Raw genomic sequence first — 22,171 nt, forward strand, 5'->3', positions numbered from 1 at the left:
TATCTCTACGTCTGCTTCGACGGAACTATGCTGTACATTTCAACGAACCACAAAGACGACATGCTATTACCATTTTTAAAAAATGTCTATATTACTAAAATTACTCTTCAAATTGATTCGTCACAATCCGAAAACTGTATAGGTTTCCCACAGACTGGGTTAGCTGTCTGTAGACCTTATTTTCATTCATTTATTTATTGTCTTTTCATTAATTTATGTTCTTTCTTGAGCTCTCTCGCATCTCTATAAGTTGCTTTAATTTGTCGTCGTTCTTGATGTGTTCTTGATGTCTTTTGCAGCATGCTGAAAAGACCGAATAAATAAAGATTTTTTAAGGTTCAGCAAAGATTTTTAACATATTATATTTCTCATAGGAAAACGGTTACTAACGTCAGGCGTCGAACAGTGATTCACAGTTTGACTTTGAAGTTAGGGAGACTTCTCCTTGGTCTTCAGATTTGCTTCGTTATTTAAGTTATGGCTCTAAAATTCAACACCAAAACTCAGCAGACTGCAGTTCAGTGGAAGTGCCTTTATGATTTTTACATCTCATGTGCCCTTGGTGAAACCACAAGTGGTCCATGATTAGACTAAAGTGTCATTTATGTTACCATCATGCATCATAAAGGAACCCCTAGCCACCTAAAAATCTGTTTTGAAGCTCAAGGTCATAATTATGGAAAGACGAGAATTTCTTTAGTACATTCCTGGCATAACAATATAATGACGCATGTGATGGCTACCGACGTGGCTCACAGACAAAGTGGATGTTCATTACACAGAATATTTAATTTATTGGTTGTATATTTAAATAGTTCAAATTTTATTAATTGACTCATCAATATATGGATGCTTTAGGATGTTGTTTATAAATAATGATATTTGAAATAAAACATTTAGAGCATGTTATCAAAACTTGTTTGGTCCGGTCTGTACTAGCATTTATACTTTGTATTAGAGTTTATAAATATGAGCTGTCCTCCAGTTCTACAGAAGATAAGGAGCTGTGTTCACCATCATCATCACCATTATTAGTAGTAGTAGTAGCAGCAGAAGCAGTAGCAGCAGCAGCAGCAGCAGCAGCAGTAGTAGTAGTAGTAGTAGTAGTAGTAGTAGTAGCAGTAGTATCGCCTACAATCATTAACAGTACAATAGAGATTAGAACAATCACGCGATTGCAACCAATTCTTAGAATAAGGACATTGCGTTTGCTTATTACATTATGCATTATAGGACTGTGTCCAATGTCAATCTCCACATTGAGTTTACTCAGTTAATTTAACTGTAAACTGTGAATTCTAAACAAATGTGAATTCTTCCACCTCAATCCTTCCGGATGTAACAATAATAAATAAGACTGACCACTAACGAAAAACGGAACTGCTGTGTTTCAATTCAAAACCCCTGCTCGATTTAAGTAAACAGTATTATTATTTTTTATTTTAGCTTGGGGATGATTTCCTTGCAAACCTCACACAAGAGCAGAGGCGAAGTACATATAATTTAGCACTAGATGGCGACAATAATATTTGCGGATTAAGGAGGTTAGTCCTCAATTTTGTAGGTCTATTAACAACGTCTGCAAACGTCCAGTTTCGTATTATTAGTGAATGTTATTTCTCCTGAAACCAGCATATATTTTATCTTAGGATAGTTTGAAGGTTTGAAAGTTCTGAATAATTCCAGTATTAATTAGATGAAGCATGAGCTGTCATTCTTTGCATGAACGCATACACCGTAAAAGTAATGACAGACTTGTATATAACAGCCTACTAAGTATTTAGGGATAAAGCCAAAAATGTATTCAATCCAACATTCCATGCGCTAAATCGCCATTAATTGGCGATCACGTTATGTTGACCTAAGAGGCAAATAACTTGTAATTACTATATTCATTTATCTCTATATTAAATAGATATAGGCAATTTACGCAAAGAATTTTAGAAGAAAATAGTCGAAATAAAGTTTTAGACCTGTATGTAATTTATATATTTCACAGTTACCACAAATGCAACGTCTATAATAGGGATGTAAGGATAAATGACAAAGGCCTTATTAGTAAAAATAAGCTTCCACGGTGATTAAAAATATTTTAAATAAAGACATTTTCTTTTACTTGAATATCAAAGAGCTGAATATGAAACATTATTTTATGTTATTGATGCTACTTCTATATTACATTAGGGCGGCCTAAAACAGTTATGGTGTTTGTATGAGCTATTTCATTTTAATGTTTTTCATGTTATGTTTGAAATATATCTTACTGTATAATTTAATAAACCTACTAGCCTCTAGCATTCCTGAACCTCAGAGAGGATAAACAAGAAGAAATTTTATCTTACGTACCCAAACGTGAAACACCTCTTGCCCACGTCTGTTTCATCTAGTTGATGAGTAACATGCAATAGATGCGAAAAATGAACTTTTCTCACATTACTTCTTTTTGCAAGAATAACAGATTTGCTAGGCTATGTGGAGGCTTTACATTATAAAAACACATGCCATAATACAATTCTCGCATGTACTGAAACATAACAGCTTAGTGACATTTCCTGTAGTGGATTTTTCCCGTCAATTAATTAAACCCAAAGACACCTTGTAAGCATACTATAAAGGAAATGCACTTTCAATCGATTACTCGGCTACATGTTAATGCATTCGTTATGCTACATGTACATTTAAAGCAATAAGAAACGCAGAATAGCAAACTTACCTTCGTTCCCACGCCGCTCCTGTGACGCAAGATAACTTGTCTAAAGCGTAGTCACCCAAGGGGAGGGCGGGGGAGGTAATAAGTACCTGAGGTGATTCATTTCATTAGATATTCCGTATCTTGTATGAGGTCTGTTTTGTGAAAATAGGAAATACTTGAAACCAGCTTTACCTCTATCGGCAACGTATTTAGCTACTCCATCTAACCCGGGGAAGGGAGAGGTAACAAGAAGCTAGACGAAGTGAGAAAACGGAAGGGAGGAAGAGGCTGTCACGTGCGTTGCAACTGATACTGCACACGCATTGTTTTTCTTTTCCTTTTTAAATTATATCATCATTTCCTGAATGTACGGATGCATGAAGGTACACTCCGTCTGAAGAAACGGAGAGCGAATATGACCGGAGCAAAGACAACAGTTTAAAGTTCATGTTCATGGAGAGGATGCCATGTGACACCCCGTAGCCAATCCTAGGCGCGGCATAGTCGTAAACGTTTATTACTTAGCTATAAATTTCCCACAAAACAACCAGGAATGTGTTGCGCCCCCTTCCAGCCCCGCTCAACTTGTGTTTTTCAAGGAAAGAAGCCCTCTTTTTTTAATCGCAGTCACGATAACGTATTTCAGTGCCTTATCACAAGCGTTTATTTTCCTTTTCTTCGACAAATACCGATTACCCACACAAACATAATTTTTATACCATCAATGAATTACCTATCTTATTTTGATTCGGTTTTAGCTTTTAGTAGTCTGCTTAGTTCGCATGGGAAAACATATACAACCTGAGTGATACATTTGTTTATGTCCTGAAATCCCAGTGACTGACAATCAGTAACCGAAAATAAAAACGTTATTCCTTACCTGCACAAAGGTTCTATATGCAGAGTTATCAGTGTACAAAAGCGATCTTTTAAACACGATTTGTTTACAGTCAAATCATAAACCTCTTCTACTTACATATTGAGAACATCTTAAACGGTCTTGCTTTGTAACCATCTGAAGTAAAACGAAGAAGATGGGTTAAAATCTATATTACTCAACGTTATGTTCCATGGAAATCCTGTCAGAATCCGAATTAGGCGTGTGTATGTTTCTGCATGGGGAGAAATTCGCTGTGTAGAGACACTAATGGGTTTATGGGCCACCAATAAAGTTTACAGGCGATTACAACCATTTTAGGAGTCTTCCTCCAGTAGCAATGTGAAAGTACAAAGGTCTGACGGGTGGACAATACTCTCAGACAGCTGTCACTTCCCCAGAAAACTTCCGGAATGCCAGCAGTGACTACAAAGACATTTGCCTGCATGTAATCTGAAATTTGTCTCGTCTGTGTGGGACAGAATATTGCATGTAGTCGTGAGGTTTTCTTATCAAGACGTTTCACAAAAGTAAAATTTAAATTTAACAAAATTAGTCTCACTATTTTGATATTATTCGAATTTAATCCTGCCTTATGAAGTTTGTCTATTTTTAAAGTTAGTGTTTGCGACGCATTACTATTATTAAAATAATGTTAAAGATTTGGTCTGGTCATTATGTTAACGTTAGGCCTATATTTGAAGCTAATGAGAACATTCCTAATCTTGATTATTTTGCATGTTTATGGGCAATAATGTTAAAATTATCTTGTAAATAAAGATGAATGTATGAAAGATTGCAGATTTCGTATAGAGCACATTATTTAGAGGTTGTCTGAATACAGTCTGCGAAGTATTGCAAAACGGTGTAGCTCTATTGCCTACACATTAGATCATTTGTGGAGCTGTTCAAATGTATTATCTGACCTATCGTTTTTTTGTTTGTTTGTTTGTTTGGAGTTGACAATACCTCGAATGCGTACAGAAGTCTACCATAGCATGTTTCATGGACCACTGTTTGTGTAACAATATAACGAGCTACATAATGTATGTTTTTTTTTTTTGTTTTTTTTTACATTTTAACCGAACCTCGGTCTTTCAAGGTTATTAATGCTCAACAAGGACGCGGACCAAACTGTCAATCTACATGTTGCACAGCCAGCCCTAGGCAAACTTATGGGTGTTCCATTACCCGAGTGCTGGCGTTTCCTATGGCGACCAAGAGCTCATAGACTTGTACATTACCCACCAATCGTTATAGAGGATAGTCCACGATCTCGGCATTACGATTGCTTTTGTAGCACATCTGATATTCTAAAAACGGAATATTCGAGAATTTTTTCACCAGCAACCCAAAACACAGAATGACCGTACAATTTTGATGTCCCTGTCTTATCACATCATTCACAGCCAAGACACGTCAAGATAAAGGCTTATCAATTAGTATGAAAACAATAAAAGTTACATTTAACCGGTGGTACTTTTTCTTACAACTTCATTAGCATTAAAATTCAATGAAATCGCGTCGACTCGCTAATCTGAATTTTGCGCGAGAATCGCTTTTTAGTTCATATTATACACTGTGTGTGATTTAATATAAACGCCTAATCTCTGGCTGTTTTTCTAAATTTGAATAAACAATATAGATTTTATATTAAACATGTGTTTATGTTTATGTTTATTCTGTAATGGGGAAGTCATACGATATGGGCTAACAAGCTGACTGAAAGAAAAGTGAACTGTTAATTTGTTTTTACATTCATATATGTTTGAACTTCAGTACGGATAGAAATGTTAAACAAAGGAATAAAAATTGACTTTGCAATTACATAGTTTGCGATGCTTAATTATACAAATCCATAATTAGGCCAATGTATTCGACATGTAACCCAGTTAACACATACACAGTGCAAAACAAAAAAACAAATAAACAAACAAACAAAAAACATTCTATAGGGGTCAATGTTACACAATAACTTAAATATGCTGTTTTACAGTTAATTTTTCACCAAGCGTTTCCGCACTGTTTCCAGTGTGGTCGTGAAAGTCCTTCACTTGCCAAATCCCTGGTCTTATGGTTACATTTTAAGAAATAGCTGTAATGTCCACAACTTGAATATTCATAACATTTAATCTAAACAGAAATTGCTACAAGTAAAAGTACTAAAGAGACGGTGAGCCAAACTCGAATGTGGACATCATGCTAAAAGCAAATGCGACGAAATTTAGCATGACGAAATATTGATAAAGGTGTTACTATCGTTGTTTTGGATTCTTCATAGTCTGAAGTATGATTAGAAAATTGTGATAGTAATATTGCAAATTCCCAGCGTCACAAATACACAAAACCTAAAACTGATAAAACAAAAATAACTAACATATTTACATAAAATAAATGTATGAGATAACGTCAAAAACAAAAATCAAGCATATATTTAACAATCCATTGTATTACTACGATTTTGGTACAGAGAGAGCGAGAGGGGAAATTGTTTTATTGCTCAGATTCTTCAGGGATTGTTTAATAAAGATTCCCAGTTAGGGTTATATATATTTATATTTGTATTCAGAGTATTCAAAACAATATACATGGATTTGCCCAGAAACCAAGTCTCATATTGTTCTTCATAATGGTAAAACGTCCCATCACCCAAAACACCATTCACCTCATTTCTCTTTTCTGGGATAAGAATTAGAACTATATCTGAAGAACATGGTGAGGAGTAGCCTAAGAAATTGTGAGCACAGGACTTTTCTACGGATGTTCGTTCTCATTATGGTGAACTCCAGTGAGAGGAAGAGCTTTTATGATCTGTTCAAAATGTTTTCTTTTCCAACCCAATGAAACTATGGTCGTAAAATGTAATCTCTCATTCTCATTCTCTGTCTTTCTATCTCACACACGCTCAACCTGGAGTCATATAACCATAAAAAGTAGGTTATAAAATCACTCTTTTGAATCTTCCTGTGCTGTTTCCTTTTTTTGTTGGTCATCTCCCTCAGCGTCGTTGTCTTCTTCCTCGGCCTCACCCTCAACCTCCGCATCCTCTTCTCCCCTTTGACTCGGAAATTTATCTTTGTTGTTCTCCTTCTTCCATTTCATGCGTCGGTTCTGGAACCAGATTTTGACCTGTCGCTCAGTTAGTTTCAACGAATGCGACACTTCAATACGTCGCTTGCGCGTGAGGTAAGGATTGAACAGGAACTCCTTCTCAAGCTCCAGTGTTTGGTAGCGACTGTATGTCTGCCGGCCGTTACGCCTTCCTGGTGCTATGGATGAGATATGAATACATTTTAGCATTTGGTAACTTTTTTATGTTGTTCTATTTTTAAATGCAATTGTTTTGTTTTTGCTGTGTGTGAGAATGAGACGATACTACTCTTCATCAATAAACATTTAAATTATTCGCTTTTTGGTTTTTCCTATATGGCCTGAAGGATTCCCTGCTCAGAATGTCATACACAGTGCCAGTTAAAATAACTTGAACAGTGATTACACACTTTTAAGGTAAATCTTAATTATCCTATCGAACATCTTTGTTGTATTTGTTACTCTTTGTTAAATATTTTCGAATCATAACATATAAATCGTTTAGTGTCATGCCTGAATTTCCCATTTGTTAGTAAGCATGCACAGTCTTCATACTCAGATACCAACACAATAGATGATATTAATAAACAGCTTACATTATTGCTGATGAATATGAAATATTATATATTTTCTGTTAACAGAAGCAAAATGTATTGGAATAAAACTGAATATTCTAACCATGGGGTCTCATCCAGGGAAACATAATACCAGGCGGGTTTTGATTCAAATGGCCTTGTCTTTCTCCTAGATTCGCGCCAGAGGAAGATTTACAGTCTGGGTATTGCGCCAGGCTTGCCTCTTGCCGACTCCCATAAAGCGTTTGCCTCGGAAATGCTTCATAACCGTAAAATTTTGTGGAATCGCCATGGCACGCCAAGGCACAAGGATTTTGCTGATAGCCCGGCGTCGAGAGTCCAGATGTGCCTTGGTGAAAGAAGTCTTGAACGTGATGGGGCGCGCGTTGAAATCCCGGAGTTGTTGTTCCAGCTCCATAAATTAGTGCATGGCTCCGAGCGACGGACTGGGAGAACGTGCAGTCGTAGTAAGTTGGTTCCAAGGTCTCGGTGCATTTATATTTAGAGTATAACGGATTTACAAAATAGGTGCTCATATCTTGTATATCCTTTCTCCGAAGTCAGTGTTTGGGGTGATAGCTAAGCAAGCTAACATTCGCTTTTTAGCTCAATACTTCAGACTAGACCAAACGTACAATGTAAATCTATTAAAATGTGAATTAAGTCTTCTGCTCTCAGCCTTGATAACGGTAGCTCCCTTTCTGTGTCGTATTTTTTATTGCTTTCCGCTTCTCTCTCTTGTCTTGTTTGCCTCCAATTAGACTATTTGTTACCTTAAATCCGGTAATGTGAATATTTGATGTGTGCTAGCTCAGTCTGGTTAGGTCTCCGGACAGTCACAAGCGGTGTCTGCGCCCGTCAGCCCCCGTTTTCCTCGCCAGTCTTCAACCCCCTCCCTTCCTCGTTGCGTTCCTAGACGTCTACCTTGAGCATAACAAGCTCTGAATCAGAGTTCACTTATTGCTGCCACTTTGTGTTATGGAATCTCCTTTAAATTATATTCGGTATTTTATGCTATAATATCCTTATATATTTTAGTAGGTGCTATATTACCAGATATTCACAGTAAAATACCTGGGACAATAGGCTACGTTTGTAGGTCAAAGCTCTATTAATAGCGTTACTGTGGTATTAATCGAATGTAGGCCTATACATCTGGACTATATATCAAAATATTTTGGCTTTGGAATACAACTAAGATGCATTATATTAAGGTTCTTAGATATATGACTGAATTTAATATAGGCCTATAACTTAAGATACATGCCTATATTTGTCAAATACATTCTAATGAATCCCGATGATAATCAATATCTTTTGATCTTTTGATATGGAAAACTTTAATTATTTTAATGCACTGGATAAAAACAAGATGTGTTGTGTAATTAGTAGGGCCTATGCTTTTATGGCATCCTGCCTGAAAATTGCTAGCAATGCATTTCCATGCCTTGCTCATAAAATTAGTAATACAGAGGCTTTTGATTTTGAAGGTTATTAAACAAACAAGCATTTCAGGTTATTTTCTATTATTCTAATACGCATCATACACCTCTTCAAAAATCAACTTTCTTCTTTGTACACTATGTAAAACTGCTAATTACAGGGGCGATCTAATTACAAATAACTAACTAATAACTAAGTTTTTCACACTTTAAAAAACTAGCACTGAATGGTAACATTCAGTACTAAAATTAAAGACAGAGAATACTGGGTTAGATTATGAATTTCACAGTGCAAATGAGAATGTGACAGATCAGTGTTAATTTGCTAAACTGTTATGGCTATATAACTGTTATGAGGCAGTGGTAGCTCAGAGTTGCCACTCTTGGGCCCCTGAGCAAGGCCCTTAACCCTCAATTGCTCAAATTGTACTCAGTCATAACTATAAGTCGCTTTGGATAAAAGTGTCAGCTAAATGCCGCAAATGTATATTTTACAGTGTATGGTTTATTGTGGTGTATTGTATTGCTTATTTATTTATTGTATTGATTGTAAATATATTGATTATAATGAACTGAGTGTAGCATGCTAATAAAATATATAAATGACTGTGAATGTGATTTTCATACCATAAAATTTTATTTTTTTAAATAGGTGTTTTTTATTGCACCTCGGCCTCCAGTTTTTCAAATACGTTTTGTTAAGTGATTTTAGATCAATTTTAGCTGCAGTGAAACATGTTTATTGATCAATAATAATATTGTTTGATATGTCTATTTAATTTTAATGAGGACATCATATATCTTATATATTTAAATACAAATTATTTATTATAAAGTCTGTTCAAAGTCAACCACAAATGTTGTGTCCCACGAAGAAACTGTAATTTCTGCAGTGCTGATTACCCTACTCTGTTTCCATGATTACTGATTTCCTCTGTTACGTGTAATGTCAAACAAGGCCTGCTCCCTGCTGGTGAACATGAGATGGTGCGCACTAATCAATGTTGTAAAATATCTTATCCTGGAAGGTATAACCTACACCACTATAAATCTACACACATTTAGTTCACAGTTAACCTATATGCAAAAAGGGTTAATTGACATTTAATGGCCACAATTTGTATGTAATGTACAGTATTACAAATGTAAGAAATTTGAATGCACTGAATTTTGCCTTGGCTAGTTTACAATAAAATGAAGAAATGAAACGTTGCTATTTTTAGCAAAATTGCACAATTAGTCTAAACTGTATAGGGGACTAATTAGGTCAATAATAACACATCCATGAATACACTGATCTGAAAAAAAAACTTTTGCAAATATCAAATTTGAATTTAAAATATATTATTATTTGTATTATTATTATTATTATTATTATTATTATTATTATTATTATTATTAACAATATAATATTAATATTATTATTACTATATTATCATTATCATTATTATTATTATTATTATTATTATTAGTAGTAGTAGTAGTAGTAGTAGTAGTAGTAGTAGTAGTAGTACTAGTAGTAGACTCGTAAGGTAACAATAAATATTATGTATTTAAACTGTTTTCCTAAATCTTTAAAAAAAAAATTATTTAAGCTTGAATTTACCTCTTGGACAAATCCCCTCTTAGACAAAAACCCCAAAGGGTATAATTGAATATGGGTCATACATCTTTTAGAATTGTAATTTATGTTCATACTTTGAAATATATTTAATTTAAAACTGCATATTCCTTTTTAGTGAGATTAAAAAAACACGCTCAAGTACTAAAGAAAAGTTTCTAATTATTACTTTTCTGCATGAACATAGAATCCTTAACATTACGGGAGGATATTGTTTATTTTTTGGTCTTTGTTATAGCCAAAATTTGAATGATCAGCGACATCTAGTGTTCACTTTACTGGGACAGTTTCACAATGACGTGTTCTTGGTCGGGAGAAAGGCAAGCTGGACATTTGGGCATCTATTATTAATATTTATTTTCAATTTTCATAATAAATTGTAGAATCTTCAGGGTCGATAATAGTTATCATTTGCTGAGTTGAAAATGAGAAGCGAACTGCAGAACCTTCAAATAATTTCATTTGATTAACAGTGGAAATATCCTATTGAAATGTTATTACCTTTACAAATAAACAAGCAGCCTCTTTTTAGACGTTATTTGCCAAAATGATACATTTTACCTCCACCCCCAAATGCTCCAAAACATCCACAACCTTTAGACAATTTTCAAAGGCAAATAACCCTGCCAATTAATAGTGAATATAACAATTCTGGATAACGGTCGTTGTAAATTTGTAGGCAGTGCACTGAAAACCTTAATATTATATTAAAGTCAGTAAATACACCACGATTGCATAACGCACAATTACATACCAAAATATTTTTTCATCCAAGCAATTTTATAGCAACTAGCTATGAAAGCCACCGGATATATTTTATGAATGTTATAAGTAACAACTCAAAACATTTGAACAGTGTTCGATGAACTGTAAAGCAGAAGGTGGTGAAATTTCTGCTTTAATTTTTACCTTTTTCTTCAATACAGGGGTATTTGAACTGGATTTGAAGTGTCCTACGACATGTATTTATAAAGTAGCCGTTTGGATGACGACTACACTTTTAACTGTCGCCGCGAAGAGTGGGATTTTCTCGGTCCTTTCAAATACTCCACAACCCCCTTTCCACTGAACAGAACTGATGGGTGTGAGAAAGGAAAGGTTAGAAGTGTTTGTAGTATACCAAAAGACAAGCGTAATAGCCCCTTTGTAACAATCGGAAGTGTTCCTTCCAATAAAAACAATAAAGTAATTTTGTCCAGACGTCTAGCCAGTTCCCCAGGTTTTGTTTGTTTGATTACGTTTTAGAAAAACAGTGTTGCCGATTCGGAGTTGTAAAACTACATTGCCCCGTTCCCAGCAACGGAAACGTCCAACTACGGAGTTTTAAAACCTCGCTTGATGTCAGCATTGTCTGAGGCATCCTAAAAAAAGCTATGAGGACCCTCCCTCCACCCCGAGTAAGTTACTGATTTGGTACGCACATGTGAGAAAAGGCCAGGAAATATTTAGGAAGTGGATTCGAATGTTAAAAACAATCCCAGTTGCTTTGAATAAAAATCCTCCCACAGCGTCTATTCAAGGTGCTATCGGAACTGACACTATTCCACCTACTTCACCACGCAATAGCTCACCTTTTTACACTTTTATAGCCTTAGGTTTTGCAAGAGGTAAATTAGAAGTGGATGTTTTACTCACATGAAGGCTATTTTAAATAACAAGGTTAGATTCGTAAATATCACGCCATTTATTTCTTATGTGTCAGATGAAACCTTAATGGAACCAAGATAATGGGTCTGACGGCTAAATGGAGTCACGTGCCATAGGAGGGGTTATGGTTAAATAACAAACATACAAAAATATATAAGGACGAAAGTGGGTTTCTTATTTTTAATATTTCTCATCATATCTAGTCATTTTTAAACAGTATATTACCAAGCTTATAAAACTGCTAAAGCTAAAAAAAATATACAGGCTTTTAAATAGCCACAGACTACACATAGCCTACATACAGGCCGATTTTCAGACGCTCACCTGCAGATTCTCATTAACAAACATTTAACTTACGTAAAGGTAAAAAGCAATAGCCTATATGTATAGACCCAATGGGAAGTTGGATTTAAAGGAGTATATTTAGAACTTAAGTTTTGTAGTGGGTTGTGTCTAGACCTACGTCCAATAGGCGACTATGAATAAGAGTTTCCTCAACAATATATAACTGGCTCTTGCTTCTTGCTGATGTGGTGTTTCAGTCCATTGTCCAATACCGTTTCGTATTCTGCTACGAGCACTACTCACAGCATTCAGTCTTATCTTTGTTTATTTTCTTCATTTTCATGCGTCGATTTTGAAACCAAATTTTGACCTGTCGTTCGTTAAGATTTAGAAGACGCGCCACTTCATACCGACGGTCTCTGGTAAGGTACATATTAAATAAAAATTCCTTTTCCAGTTCTAGAGTTTGGTATTTAGTGTAGGGACACCTTTTCTTTCTCGTTGATCGCGCGTGTATCCAATTGGCCACAGGGTTATCTGTAAAACAAACAAATGAGATCTCGGTTACATACATACATACATACATACATACACACACACACACACATACACACACACACACACACACACACACACATATATATACACTACGCTGTCATATTTGTACATACGACTATTTACCTTTGTTTACAAATAATCTAGTTAGAATCGTGCATTTCGTTCCTCTTTCATTTCTATAAGCACTAGGCTTTTCTACTGCCTGACGGAATCTTGTCATAAAATGTGATTAAAATGTGTCCACTGGTTTTATTGGCTCATAAAATACTTTTAAAACATTTAGTTTAATGTATTCACAGGTCCCGTGGACACCTCTAAGGCATTCTGTTCTAATGTTGGTTTATATACAGATATATATGGTATTTACGTCTATGTAACACTGTTGCTTGAAGGACGTTTGCTCGAAAATATCGACAGTATACTCTAAAATGACTAAACACGTTGCGAATGTTTTAAGGTCCTAGTGCAGTACAACATAAAGACCCTTAAATTATCACGTGCATTAAAAACACAAATGGGCATGCTGGTGTAATTTCATCTAGAACTCTAATGAACCACATATTAAATAAACAATAAATAGATAAAAAATAGATCGCCAGCGTTAAACATTCGGATTCTTGAACCCTCCGATTCTCTGCTGATTCTCATTTCGGTCATAAAAGAGCAGTTTTCGGTGATTGTTCATTTTATAGCCGCTTTATGGCTCCTGTCTATTTACAGCTTTCAAGCCATTGGCATTTGGTCTGAAATGATCTCAGACAGGAGTTTTCGTTAAAGGACATTAAAATTTTATATATATATATATATATATATATATATATATATATATATATATATATATATATATATATATATATATATATATATATATATATAAAGGTCACACACACACACACACACACACACACACATATATATATATATATATATATATATATATATATATATATATATACATAATCTAAAGTTATCTCTACAGACATGGATATTGTCACCAACAAATGTAAATTGGGAGAGAGTGACTAACTTACTCTGATCTAACTCAGATTTATCCTCTTTAATCGTGCCAGAGACCAGCGCATCCAGTTCTAGAGAAGAGCTGATCTGTTTCGTCTTTTCTCTGGGATCCCACGATGGACAATAATAATACTCCCGGTTGCTGCGATCGTTGGCGGCAATGCATTCGACAGGTTTGTGTTCTGGAAAACCATTAGCTTTCAATCCATAAGGTCTGCTGTTGCTCGGGTAGCCTGGAAAAGATATGGTCCCTGAGATGGGTTCAAGCCATGACCGCAAATACCTCGAATCTGCAGCTAAATGAGGCTGGTGACCATAGGGATGGTATACCACGGATTTCTGGGAATGTACAGGGCCCCAAGACGAAGTGAAGACAGGAGCTTTGGGTGCGAAGCTGCACGAAGGGAATTCCGAGTACTCTGCTACAAGGGGCGATGGACGCGAGCCGGGTGGCAGTACCTCAGATGCCGAGAAACGCGTCATCAGTACTTCTTCATTTTCGTGATTTATCAAGCAATCCATGTAATAATTGCTTATAGGACCCGTTGCCGACATGGCGATATCCCTCGTCTTCTTAACACGCAACAGATTATTATGGAATGTATGTGTACTTTTTATGCGGTCATAGTACAATCATGTCAGGTAATTATTGCTCTCGGGGATTTTGGCTGCCATTGGCTGACGTTGGACACGTGATTTTATTTAGTTAAAAAAAATACACTGGAACTTAATGCGCGAGATCTCGTTGGATAGCAATGGCATAAATATCACACATTGCTAATATCCGTTTGACTTCTATTCTATTCCTTAACAATCATTAGGGCAAGTGGCCTGCCCTGCTGTATGTTTTCACCAACAGAGAACCTTGCAATGCTTTCTGGAGTGTGAGGTACGTTAGACATTTTACTCAGGCATTCATTTGTTGCGTCTTTACTGACGTCTTTTATTCATCGTAACATTGCTATCAAAAGTCTAAACCGAAACATCTGGTTATTTTATTTTCGAATGCAAAATTATTTACATTGTGAAGTAAATAATAAATGTTTTGAATATATGGCCTATGTAGTAAATCATAACACAAATAAGCCTGTAGGCCTAATAAACCATAACTTGATTTAAAAAGACACGAATACTAGCACCCACAACTCACGGTTTAAACTAACAAGGCTAAAGGACAATTATACCAATACGCCTAAATAAAGTTTAGAAGTCTACTTTAAGAAAACGGACTGTAGAGAGTATTAAAGAATAAAATTTTGGAAAGCCTATAGTCTTTTTCATGCATATATTCCCCGGAGTACATTTTTAATGGAACTTGATATTTACGTTTACGATATTTACTTGATATTTTAAAAACAACTCATTACAAAACTGGCAATCATAAGAAGGAGATTAACAAATGTGACAATGCATTTCTTTTGACTAGAGCAGATTAATTAATCCTGCTTGATTCCTCTTAGTTTCGTCTCAAATCTACAAAACAATAAAATCGTTTAGATTTAAAATAATGTGGTTTTACCAATGTCTTTCCATAATTATATTATATTTTCACTGTGTTCAGATTTAGGATTAGTTTTTATATAATTTAGAGTTAGTACAGAAATAAATGCGGAAAAATATAAGCACTGGTTTAGAAAGCTATAGCAACTATAGCTATTTAGCTCACGCTTTTATCCAAAGCGGCTTACAATTATGACTGAGTACAACTTGAGGGTTAAGGGTCTTGCTCAGGGGTCCAACAGTGACAACTTAACAGTGGTGGGGCTTCAACCAGCAACCTTCCGATTACAAGTCAAGTACCTTAACCACTGAGCTCCTTCTGCATTTATTGAATGAAAATTAAATTGTGGTTTTGTTTAATGTGAGGACTATTGAAAATCTGCAGTTGCTAAATGGTTCAATCATTGTCAGCCAGACACTGGCCCGAGTAATATAGCCTACCACTCTCCTTTCCCTGTAGGCTACATAGAGTGTTGAAAGAAAAACATAATATATTCTAATATGCTAATATTCCTAACGGCATGTCATTGGCCTATGGTCTATTTAATAAGCAAAAAATATTCTTATGCAATTGTTTAATTATATTATGATCATTTGATTTTTCCAAAACATCGCAACACAATCTATACACTCCAGTACACATGGGCGCTGAGGCTGGATAACCTTCATACAAAAAACAAATGTTATTTCATGTGAAACAGAACTATTCAGGATTGCCGAATAGGTTTGATAGATTTTATTCAGATCTAGTGGTCACCCTGGGCATTACATTCAAAATGTAAAATATAGTTTCAATAACTGTATTTATACAAAACACGACCGTGAATGCAACTGTTTAATCAGCTTCAGGTCATTGTTGCCAGCAAAATCCTAGCTCTTCATTAAAATCCTAAACTCAAACTCTACTATAATTTTCACATTAGTTATTTATTACTGCCCAGTGTCAACAAACTAATGATAAAGTTAATTTATGTAGTCACAGCATCGTGTTCACTGCATCAGATCAGAGGTGCATTCCCCCAAAGCTTACGATGAGAATTCGTTAACCTGAATGCTAATTTATTAGAATGCTAATTTAATAGAAAGTGTTTCCTGAAATCCTGCTTAATTAAAATAAAACGTTAACTCGCTCGTACATAACGATAAACACGACCCATTTATTATTCACAAAGTACTTTTTAATTTGTATTTTGCCTGCAGTTCTGCACCTAAAAGCCAGAGGCCGCTAAAACATCAACAACGCGTTTGTTCTATGCATGAAAGCCGCAGAAGAAGAAGAAAAAGAAGAAGAAGAAGAAGAAGAAGAAGAAGAAGAAGACGACGAACAAGACGAACAAGAACATCAACAACAAAAACAACAGAAATAATAATATTTTAATAAATCCAGGCACTGTTTACAGTGCTGTGTGTTTTGTAGGGAAACAGACGCAATGAGACCCTCGGTAGGGAAGGGATAGTTATAATGACAGGCTAGCACTTCCACATTACTATCCGATTATCTTAAACAGAATATAAACGGACAGGATTCAAACCATACGTAACAGCAAGCCAAAGTATACATATGCGCATGCGTACAATACACAAAACTTAATTCTGTATTCTGAAATTCAGACTGTGAAGGGAGTAATGCTTTTGCACCCTTGTAGACCCGGCCCTGTTATATTTCCTCGTTTTTACAGGTTAGTTTATTGATTGACTAAGGGATTTTCTGTGTGCGCCCGTCTTTGTAACATGCTCTCATTCGCTATCGGTTTGTGTAACTTGCGGTACTACAACATTATTTTGATTTGTATTCACGTTTGCATATCGATTATTTTTAGAACGACTTCGAACAAGCTTCAGCTAAGCAATTTCCGAATCCTTATGAAAATATTGCTTTAGAAGGTATAAATGCTTTTCCGAGAGTAACTGTGAATAAATGTTATATATTTGACAGTGTGAAATCGATGGATCAGTTTTCGACTAGCGATGCTTTTATCACACTTGGCCCAAGGACGGAGTCAACTAAGAAATACTTAAAAATCATTCTTTACATTTTGGATTACAAAGGCCTTTGGGAAACACAGGCAAAACCCATTCCTTTCTCATGTCATTGGTTAGTCTTTTCGTCTTTCGTTAATACGTTAGGATTGTTAATACGTTAAGATACTCCATATTCTAGCTGTTCCCATAACTACACCTCCCCAACACAAACAAGTCTAGTGTTCTTATCTCAAAGATAAGTAAGCAGTTTGCCAGGGCAAATAATAATGAGCAATACGCCACTGATCATTCAATATTTTAAAAATCCTTTACACTATAAAATATACCTGTGCATATGTCTGTATAAATGCAAGATGGAAGTGTAGTTTGTTTGTTGTGACAAGGATACACCTACGACAAACCAGTCGTAGATTTGTCTTATATTCCCTAAAACACTAAAACTAAACATTTCGCTTATTGTTTTAGTTAAAATATTTAGGCCTGTTAACAGCAGCCATATTTCAGTTTGATTTCGGTCCAACCTCAACATGTGCACCCAATATTTTGACATTTATCTAACGCTTCTTATCCAAAGCGACTTATAATTATGACTGAGTACAACTTGAGCAATTGAGGGTTAAGTGCCTTGCTCAAGGGCACAACAGCCACAACTTGGCAGTGGTGGGGCTTGAAAAAGCAACATTCCGATTACAAGTCAAGCACCCTAACCACTGAGCTACCACTGTCTGAAGAATTCATAGTTCTTTGTTAAGTATTTGGTCAAAGTTGTATTTGAACCATTTATATGACTTTCGATTTTTCAATACAAAATTTGTCCAGATGCAAAGACATAGACCCCCACACTCTGTGGAACTTTTTATTTTGACTTTCCATTTGCAATCTGAACAATAGCAATATTAATATTATAATAGTATTAATCGATACCAAATCTCTCAGAGAACTCTTGGGTTTCCTAAAAAATGTAGTTTATAAATCAAATACACCATTATTTTTGCAGACTTAGGACAAGTCATAGCTCTAATTAAACTGGTCACTCACAAGGTAAATATGTGGGCTGTAGACTGATTATGAATAACAGTTAAAATCTAACATTATCTGGGTTAGAATTTGCTGCTGCATGCTATTTTCATATGTGAAACGTGAAAATTACATACTAAAAGACAATGTAAACTCCAACATTTAAATGTGAAAGAAAGGTACTTTTAAACTACAACCTGCTGTGAATTAGATTTTTGGTTTTTGTCTTAAAAAAAATCAAAATTTGCTCTAGTGTGGACTTATTTTGTATTCTTAAAATATCTCACTTTCTGCCTGATTGATCTATCTAAATCTTTATCTATATACATGCGAGTTTGATTCCTTATCCTCAGAATGCAAATGTTTTGTTTAAAAAACTATTTAGGGTGTTCATTCCTAAATATTTTTAATACATAGGCTGTAAGAGTTAAGTCAATTCAGAAGCTGAAGACTATGTTTTACATTCTGGTTACTTCGTGTTTTGTGTACTAATTCGACTTGTTTAAAATATAAGTATTGGTTTATAACATTAATATAATATTTTAATAATATAATACTACAACTTTTAAAATCGCACACACACACACACACACACACACACACACACACACACACACACACACACACACACGAGTCTTCACTTAAAGGGCTGAGTAACGGTGTGTAGATATGGATAGGCCGACATGTTTAGTCCAACGTTTGTATTAGTGTCTTCACACGAAGGGCTGAGGGCGAGTAAATTAAATAATAATACAAAACTCAAAACAAGACAAATTTAAACATCTCGTTGGCTTTTTCGTTTGAGACCACTGATACTGGTTTATTTCACCTAAGACTCAGTATGCAGGCAGTAGACTACTGATGCAAACTGCAAAATGTTGTTTACTAGTAGCATTAAATGAGTAGAGTAATATTACAACTCATAAACACACTGAAAGCCTCTACTCGATCCTGTCGCGAAGCCCTCTACATTCAAAAGCAATATATTATCTGGCAACGACTCTAAAGCGTTTCTTCGTAGTACTATATAGCAGTAAAAAGAAAACTTCAAAAGAATGTTTAAGAGATCGTGTTTGAACTCTACATACAGGAATTGTTTGCGACATTGTTCGACAGCAGTCCACGGTTTCTGCCGTGCACACTAGGCTGTTTCCAAAAATAGCTCAAGAAAATGTTTTTACCGTTTAAAAATACTGCTATGGACATTAAATGCATATAAAATGCTGTCAGAACACACATTTAAAAGGCCGCTCGAACTGTAACGTTAGATAATGAACACTATGAACAACATAGATGGTATTATTTCAAGTCATCGCGCAATATCTAAAGCATTAGAATGCTATTTGGAATTTGATATATTCCCTTCAAATAGACGTGGACGGCATGTATTAAAATGAATTCACATGGCTTTTGCTGTGAAGAATTGCATTACAATTTCAACGAACATTTTAAAAATAAATATTTTACCCATGTCAATTTAAAACGAATAATATGTGACGTCTATTCCAGGACTAATCCCATGGTACAAAACTAACCAGAGTAATGTGTGCACTATGCTTCATATCAAATAATTACATATGTGATTACATAAAATATCTGATTTAAAAAAAAAATAACTTCGAGGCCTTTTCTGAATTACGCCCTAGAAAATTTATGCAAAGTCAGGAACTGCTGATGGCCAGTGATTCCGCACCTCGTGGTTACTGCAGTGCCCCAGACAGCCTGAAGTGTTGTATTTATCCCGCTAACCCTCTCTATCCTTCAACAAGCTGTCCTAAGTCCTGTATACCTCAACAATCATGCAGAGAATGAAACTGTTCATTCCAGCCGCAGTGCGTTTACGGCCCCAATTCACCCACCGAAGACTATAGACATCCTTGAGTGACACATAAAACCAGCGGAGATGGAAAGGGAACAGGTGGAGGTCCTGTAGATAACAGAGGCGACGATGGTTCATTTACAATGCCATTTGCGGATACTACGGGGGTAATTTAGCGGAACTGGACGCCCTTGATGAAGGCGAACTGACGTAATCAAGGCAGTTTCTTGTTGCCGAGCCAGGAAGTCAATCCCAACAACATGAAACTACCTAAACCACGCAACAGCTAAATGTGAGAGGCTATCCATGATGTTTAGATGTTATCCCCAAAACATTACCAACAAATTATGATTCAAATTGCGTCTTCTTCGATTTAACATAAAATCATTCTATATAAAAATGCGTATAAATACAGGCCTAGCATTACCATCATAACGGCTCGTCTTTGTACTCAACTAATTAACACTCGGCCTATATCTGAAGCTTATGTATGTTACTAATGGATACTATGAACCAAATCAACAAAGAATTTAAGATCCACTAGGCAATGCAATTAAGTGGTGCGCTTCAAAAACATCACGATAAAGCTCAGCATAATCCGTCGCATAACGTTCTCTGATCCACCAAAATATTCATTCAAATTTAAGACCTACAAACAACAACGCAGCCTTTCTTTTAGTCCATAACGTCCATAATACTTCAAAAGTAAACTGTATAATTACATATTGTTTGATTTCTCTTGGCACAAACTATAAAAAAAATAGAGGAAAAAAATCCGCAGTATCCATAGCCAAGTAATTCACTGCCAGGTGTAAAGGAGAACGCAGACTTGCTGCCGAGCGTACTATCATCCGAAGAATGGAAAAGTAGTGCCAGTGTCTGGTCTTACCTTTGTGTCCCCGGCTAGTGAAAGCCGTTTTTTGCAGTCCTCCGACAGTCGCTCTTACGCCTTATCATATCTACTCCCATGGATCCCTCGTATTTGGATTTTTGTTCCTCCAGCCAAAAGCAGCAAACTCCACTGTCGTCATATCAAATTCGGAGAGAGGCCCTCTTTGTACCCGTATGAAAAGAGAACAGTCGCCGAATTTCGCTCCGTCTCTAAGCCCATCCTTCTCTTCACCGTTAAGGCACTTTACTGCGGCTGCAGTACATTGTAATTTGCAGATCATAAAATCCAGCTCCGGAGCTCCAGTACTAACACAGTGACATTGATATTTTATTACCTTAACTTACAGTCACCCGCCTAATATTTAAATCAACGTTATGGTTGGTTCTCCACTCACTTTGTTTCTCTCTCTTTCTCACACTCTCTCTCGCTCTCTCCCTCTCTCTTTCTTGCTCTCTCTCCCCTCACATTCTCCAGACTCTTTTTGCCTTATGTCAAGAAAGTTTAGAAAAGTTTTATGAAACCAGTTTGTAGAATCCTTGCTATCAAAATCCCCTCTCTTTATTTTAGGTATCTTGGCCACCTTTTTCTGCGGCTGACTACAAGTGAATAAGAAAATGTTTACGTGCGGATTTTCTCACAACACGCGTAAGTTACCTTACAGAGAAATTTCGTTTCCTTCGTGTAAATACACACAAAGCAGATGTTAGGTAAGTAATTAACTTCCCATTATAAAAACAAGATAATTAAAAAATAAAATTATTGCAGTGCCACATTACACAATATACATAGAAACAAAGTTTAAACTGTTGGTTAAATTTCATATAATTACCGACTTAAACTTACAGTGTCATAAACAATCTGCGAGCTCTACTAACTGTTTCGCCATCTGCGTTTTTGTAATTTTGTATTCTGCGCGTGGGTGTGCCTTACTCTGTAGTTGCCCACGCAGGCTGGAGCTCGAATGAAGAAAAATAGTAAAGATTTCGCACGTGACTCAACCTCACCACCGTCCGAGCTACAGTAAATACAAGTCATCTTTTAGAATCTAACTGACTCGATGATTTGGACAAGGAAAAAAAAAACCTGCACACAATATAATATTTAAAAACAAGAAAAGAATTAAAAGCAAACGACAAAAAAAACATTCATATTTTGT

General features: G+C 35.7%; 2 protein-coding genes across 4 annotated transcripts; both read right to left on the reverse strand.

Annotated features, from left to right (window-relative positions):
- Positions 1-72: 72 nt before the first annotated feature.
- LOC113572417 (homeobox protein Hox-C8a-like) lies at positions 73-21,888 on the reverse strand. Of its 3 annotated transcripts, XM_035520231.2 has the most exons (6): positions 7,338-10,044; positions 3,669-6,838; positions 2,714-2,844; positions 2,347-2,383; positions 391-483; positions 73-303 (listed from the first exon to the last, which is right to left on the reverse strand). In XM_035520231.2, exons 1-2 carry the CDS (start codon positions 7,768-7,770, stop codon positions 6,516-6,518), a joined length of 756 nt encoding a protein of 251 aa, XP_035376124.1. In that variant the 5' UTR covers positions 7,771-10,044; the 3' UTR covers positions 73-303; positions 391-483; positions 2,347-2,383; positions 2,714-2,844; positions 3,669-6,515. The 3 variants fall into 3 exon arrangements, 2 of the variants coding, with proteins under 2 accessions (XP_035376124.1, XP_081561505.1); XM_081705379.1 differs by lacking the exon at positions 391-483; XR_014119371.1 differs by lacking the exons at positions 73-303; positions 391-483; positions 2,347-2,383; positions 2,714-2,844; positions 7,338-10,044 and adding an exon at positions 21,013-21,888 and having other exon boundaries at positions 6,700-6,838.
- On the reverse strand, positions 12,099-14,503 carry LOC113572416 (homeobox protein Hox-C9a-like). Its single transcript, XM_027001944.3, has 2 exons — positions 13,819-14,503; positions 12,099-12,766 (listed from the first exon to the last, which is right to left on the reverse strand). Exons 1-2 carry the CDS (start codon positions 14,357-14,359, stop codon positions 12,525-12,527), a joined length of 783 nt encoding a protein of 260 aa, XP_026857745.2. The 5' UTR covers positions 14,360-14,503; the 3' UTR covers positions 12,099-12,524.
- Positions 21,889-22,171: the final 283 nt, after the last annotated feature.

This window comes from Electrophorus electricus, chromosome 22, assembly GCF_041902795.1.
Source record: "Electrophorus electricus isolate QZ-2024a chromosome 22, ASM4190279v1, whole genome shotgun sequence".
Taxonomy (NCBI): Eukaryota; Metazoa; Chordata; class Actinopteri; order Gymnotiformes; family Gymnotidae; genus Electrophorus; species Electrophorus electricus.

What these genes read in the sequence shown, in the direction of transcription:
- LOC113572417 (XM_081705379.1), bottom strand. Translation starts at nt 7,770, where the DNA reads ATGAGCACCTATTTTGTAAATCCGTTATACTCTAAATATAAATGCACC. An exon ending in TCCCTGGATGAGACCCCATG is followed by an intron (nt 6,839 to 7,337) that starts GTTAGAATATTC and finishes TCTCATCCATAG; the next exon opens with CACCAGGAAGGCGTAACGGC.
- LOC113572416 (XM_027001944.3), bottom strand. Translation starts at nt 14,359, where the DNA reads ATGTCGGCAACGGGTCCTATAAGCAATTATTACATGGATTGCTTGATA. An exon ending in TAAATCTGAGTTAGATCAGA is followed by an intron (nt 12,767 to 13,818) that starts GTAAGTTAGTCA and finishes TTTGTTTTACAG; the next exon opens with ATAACCCTGTGGCCAATTGG.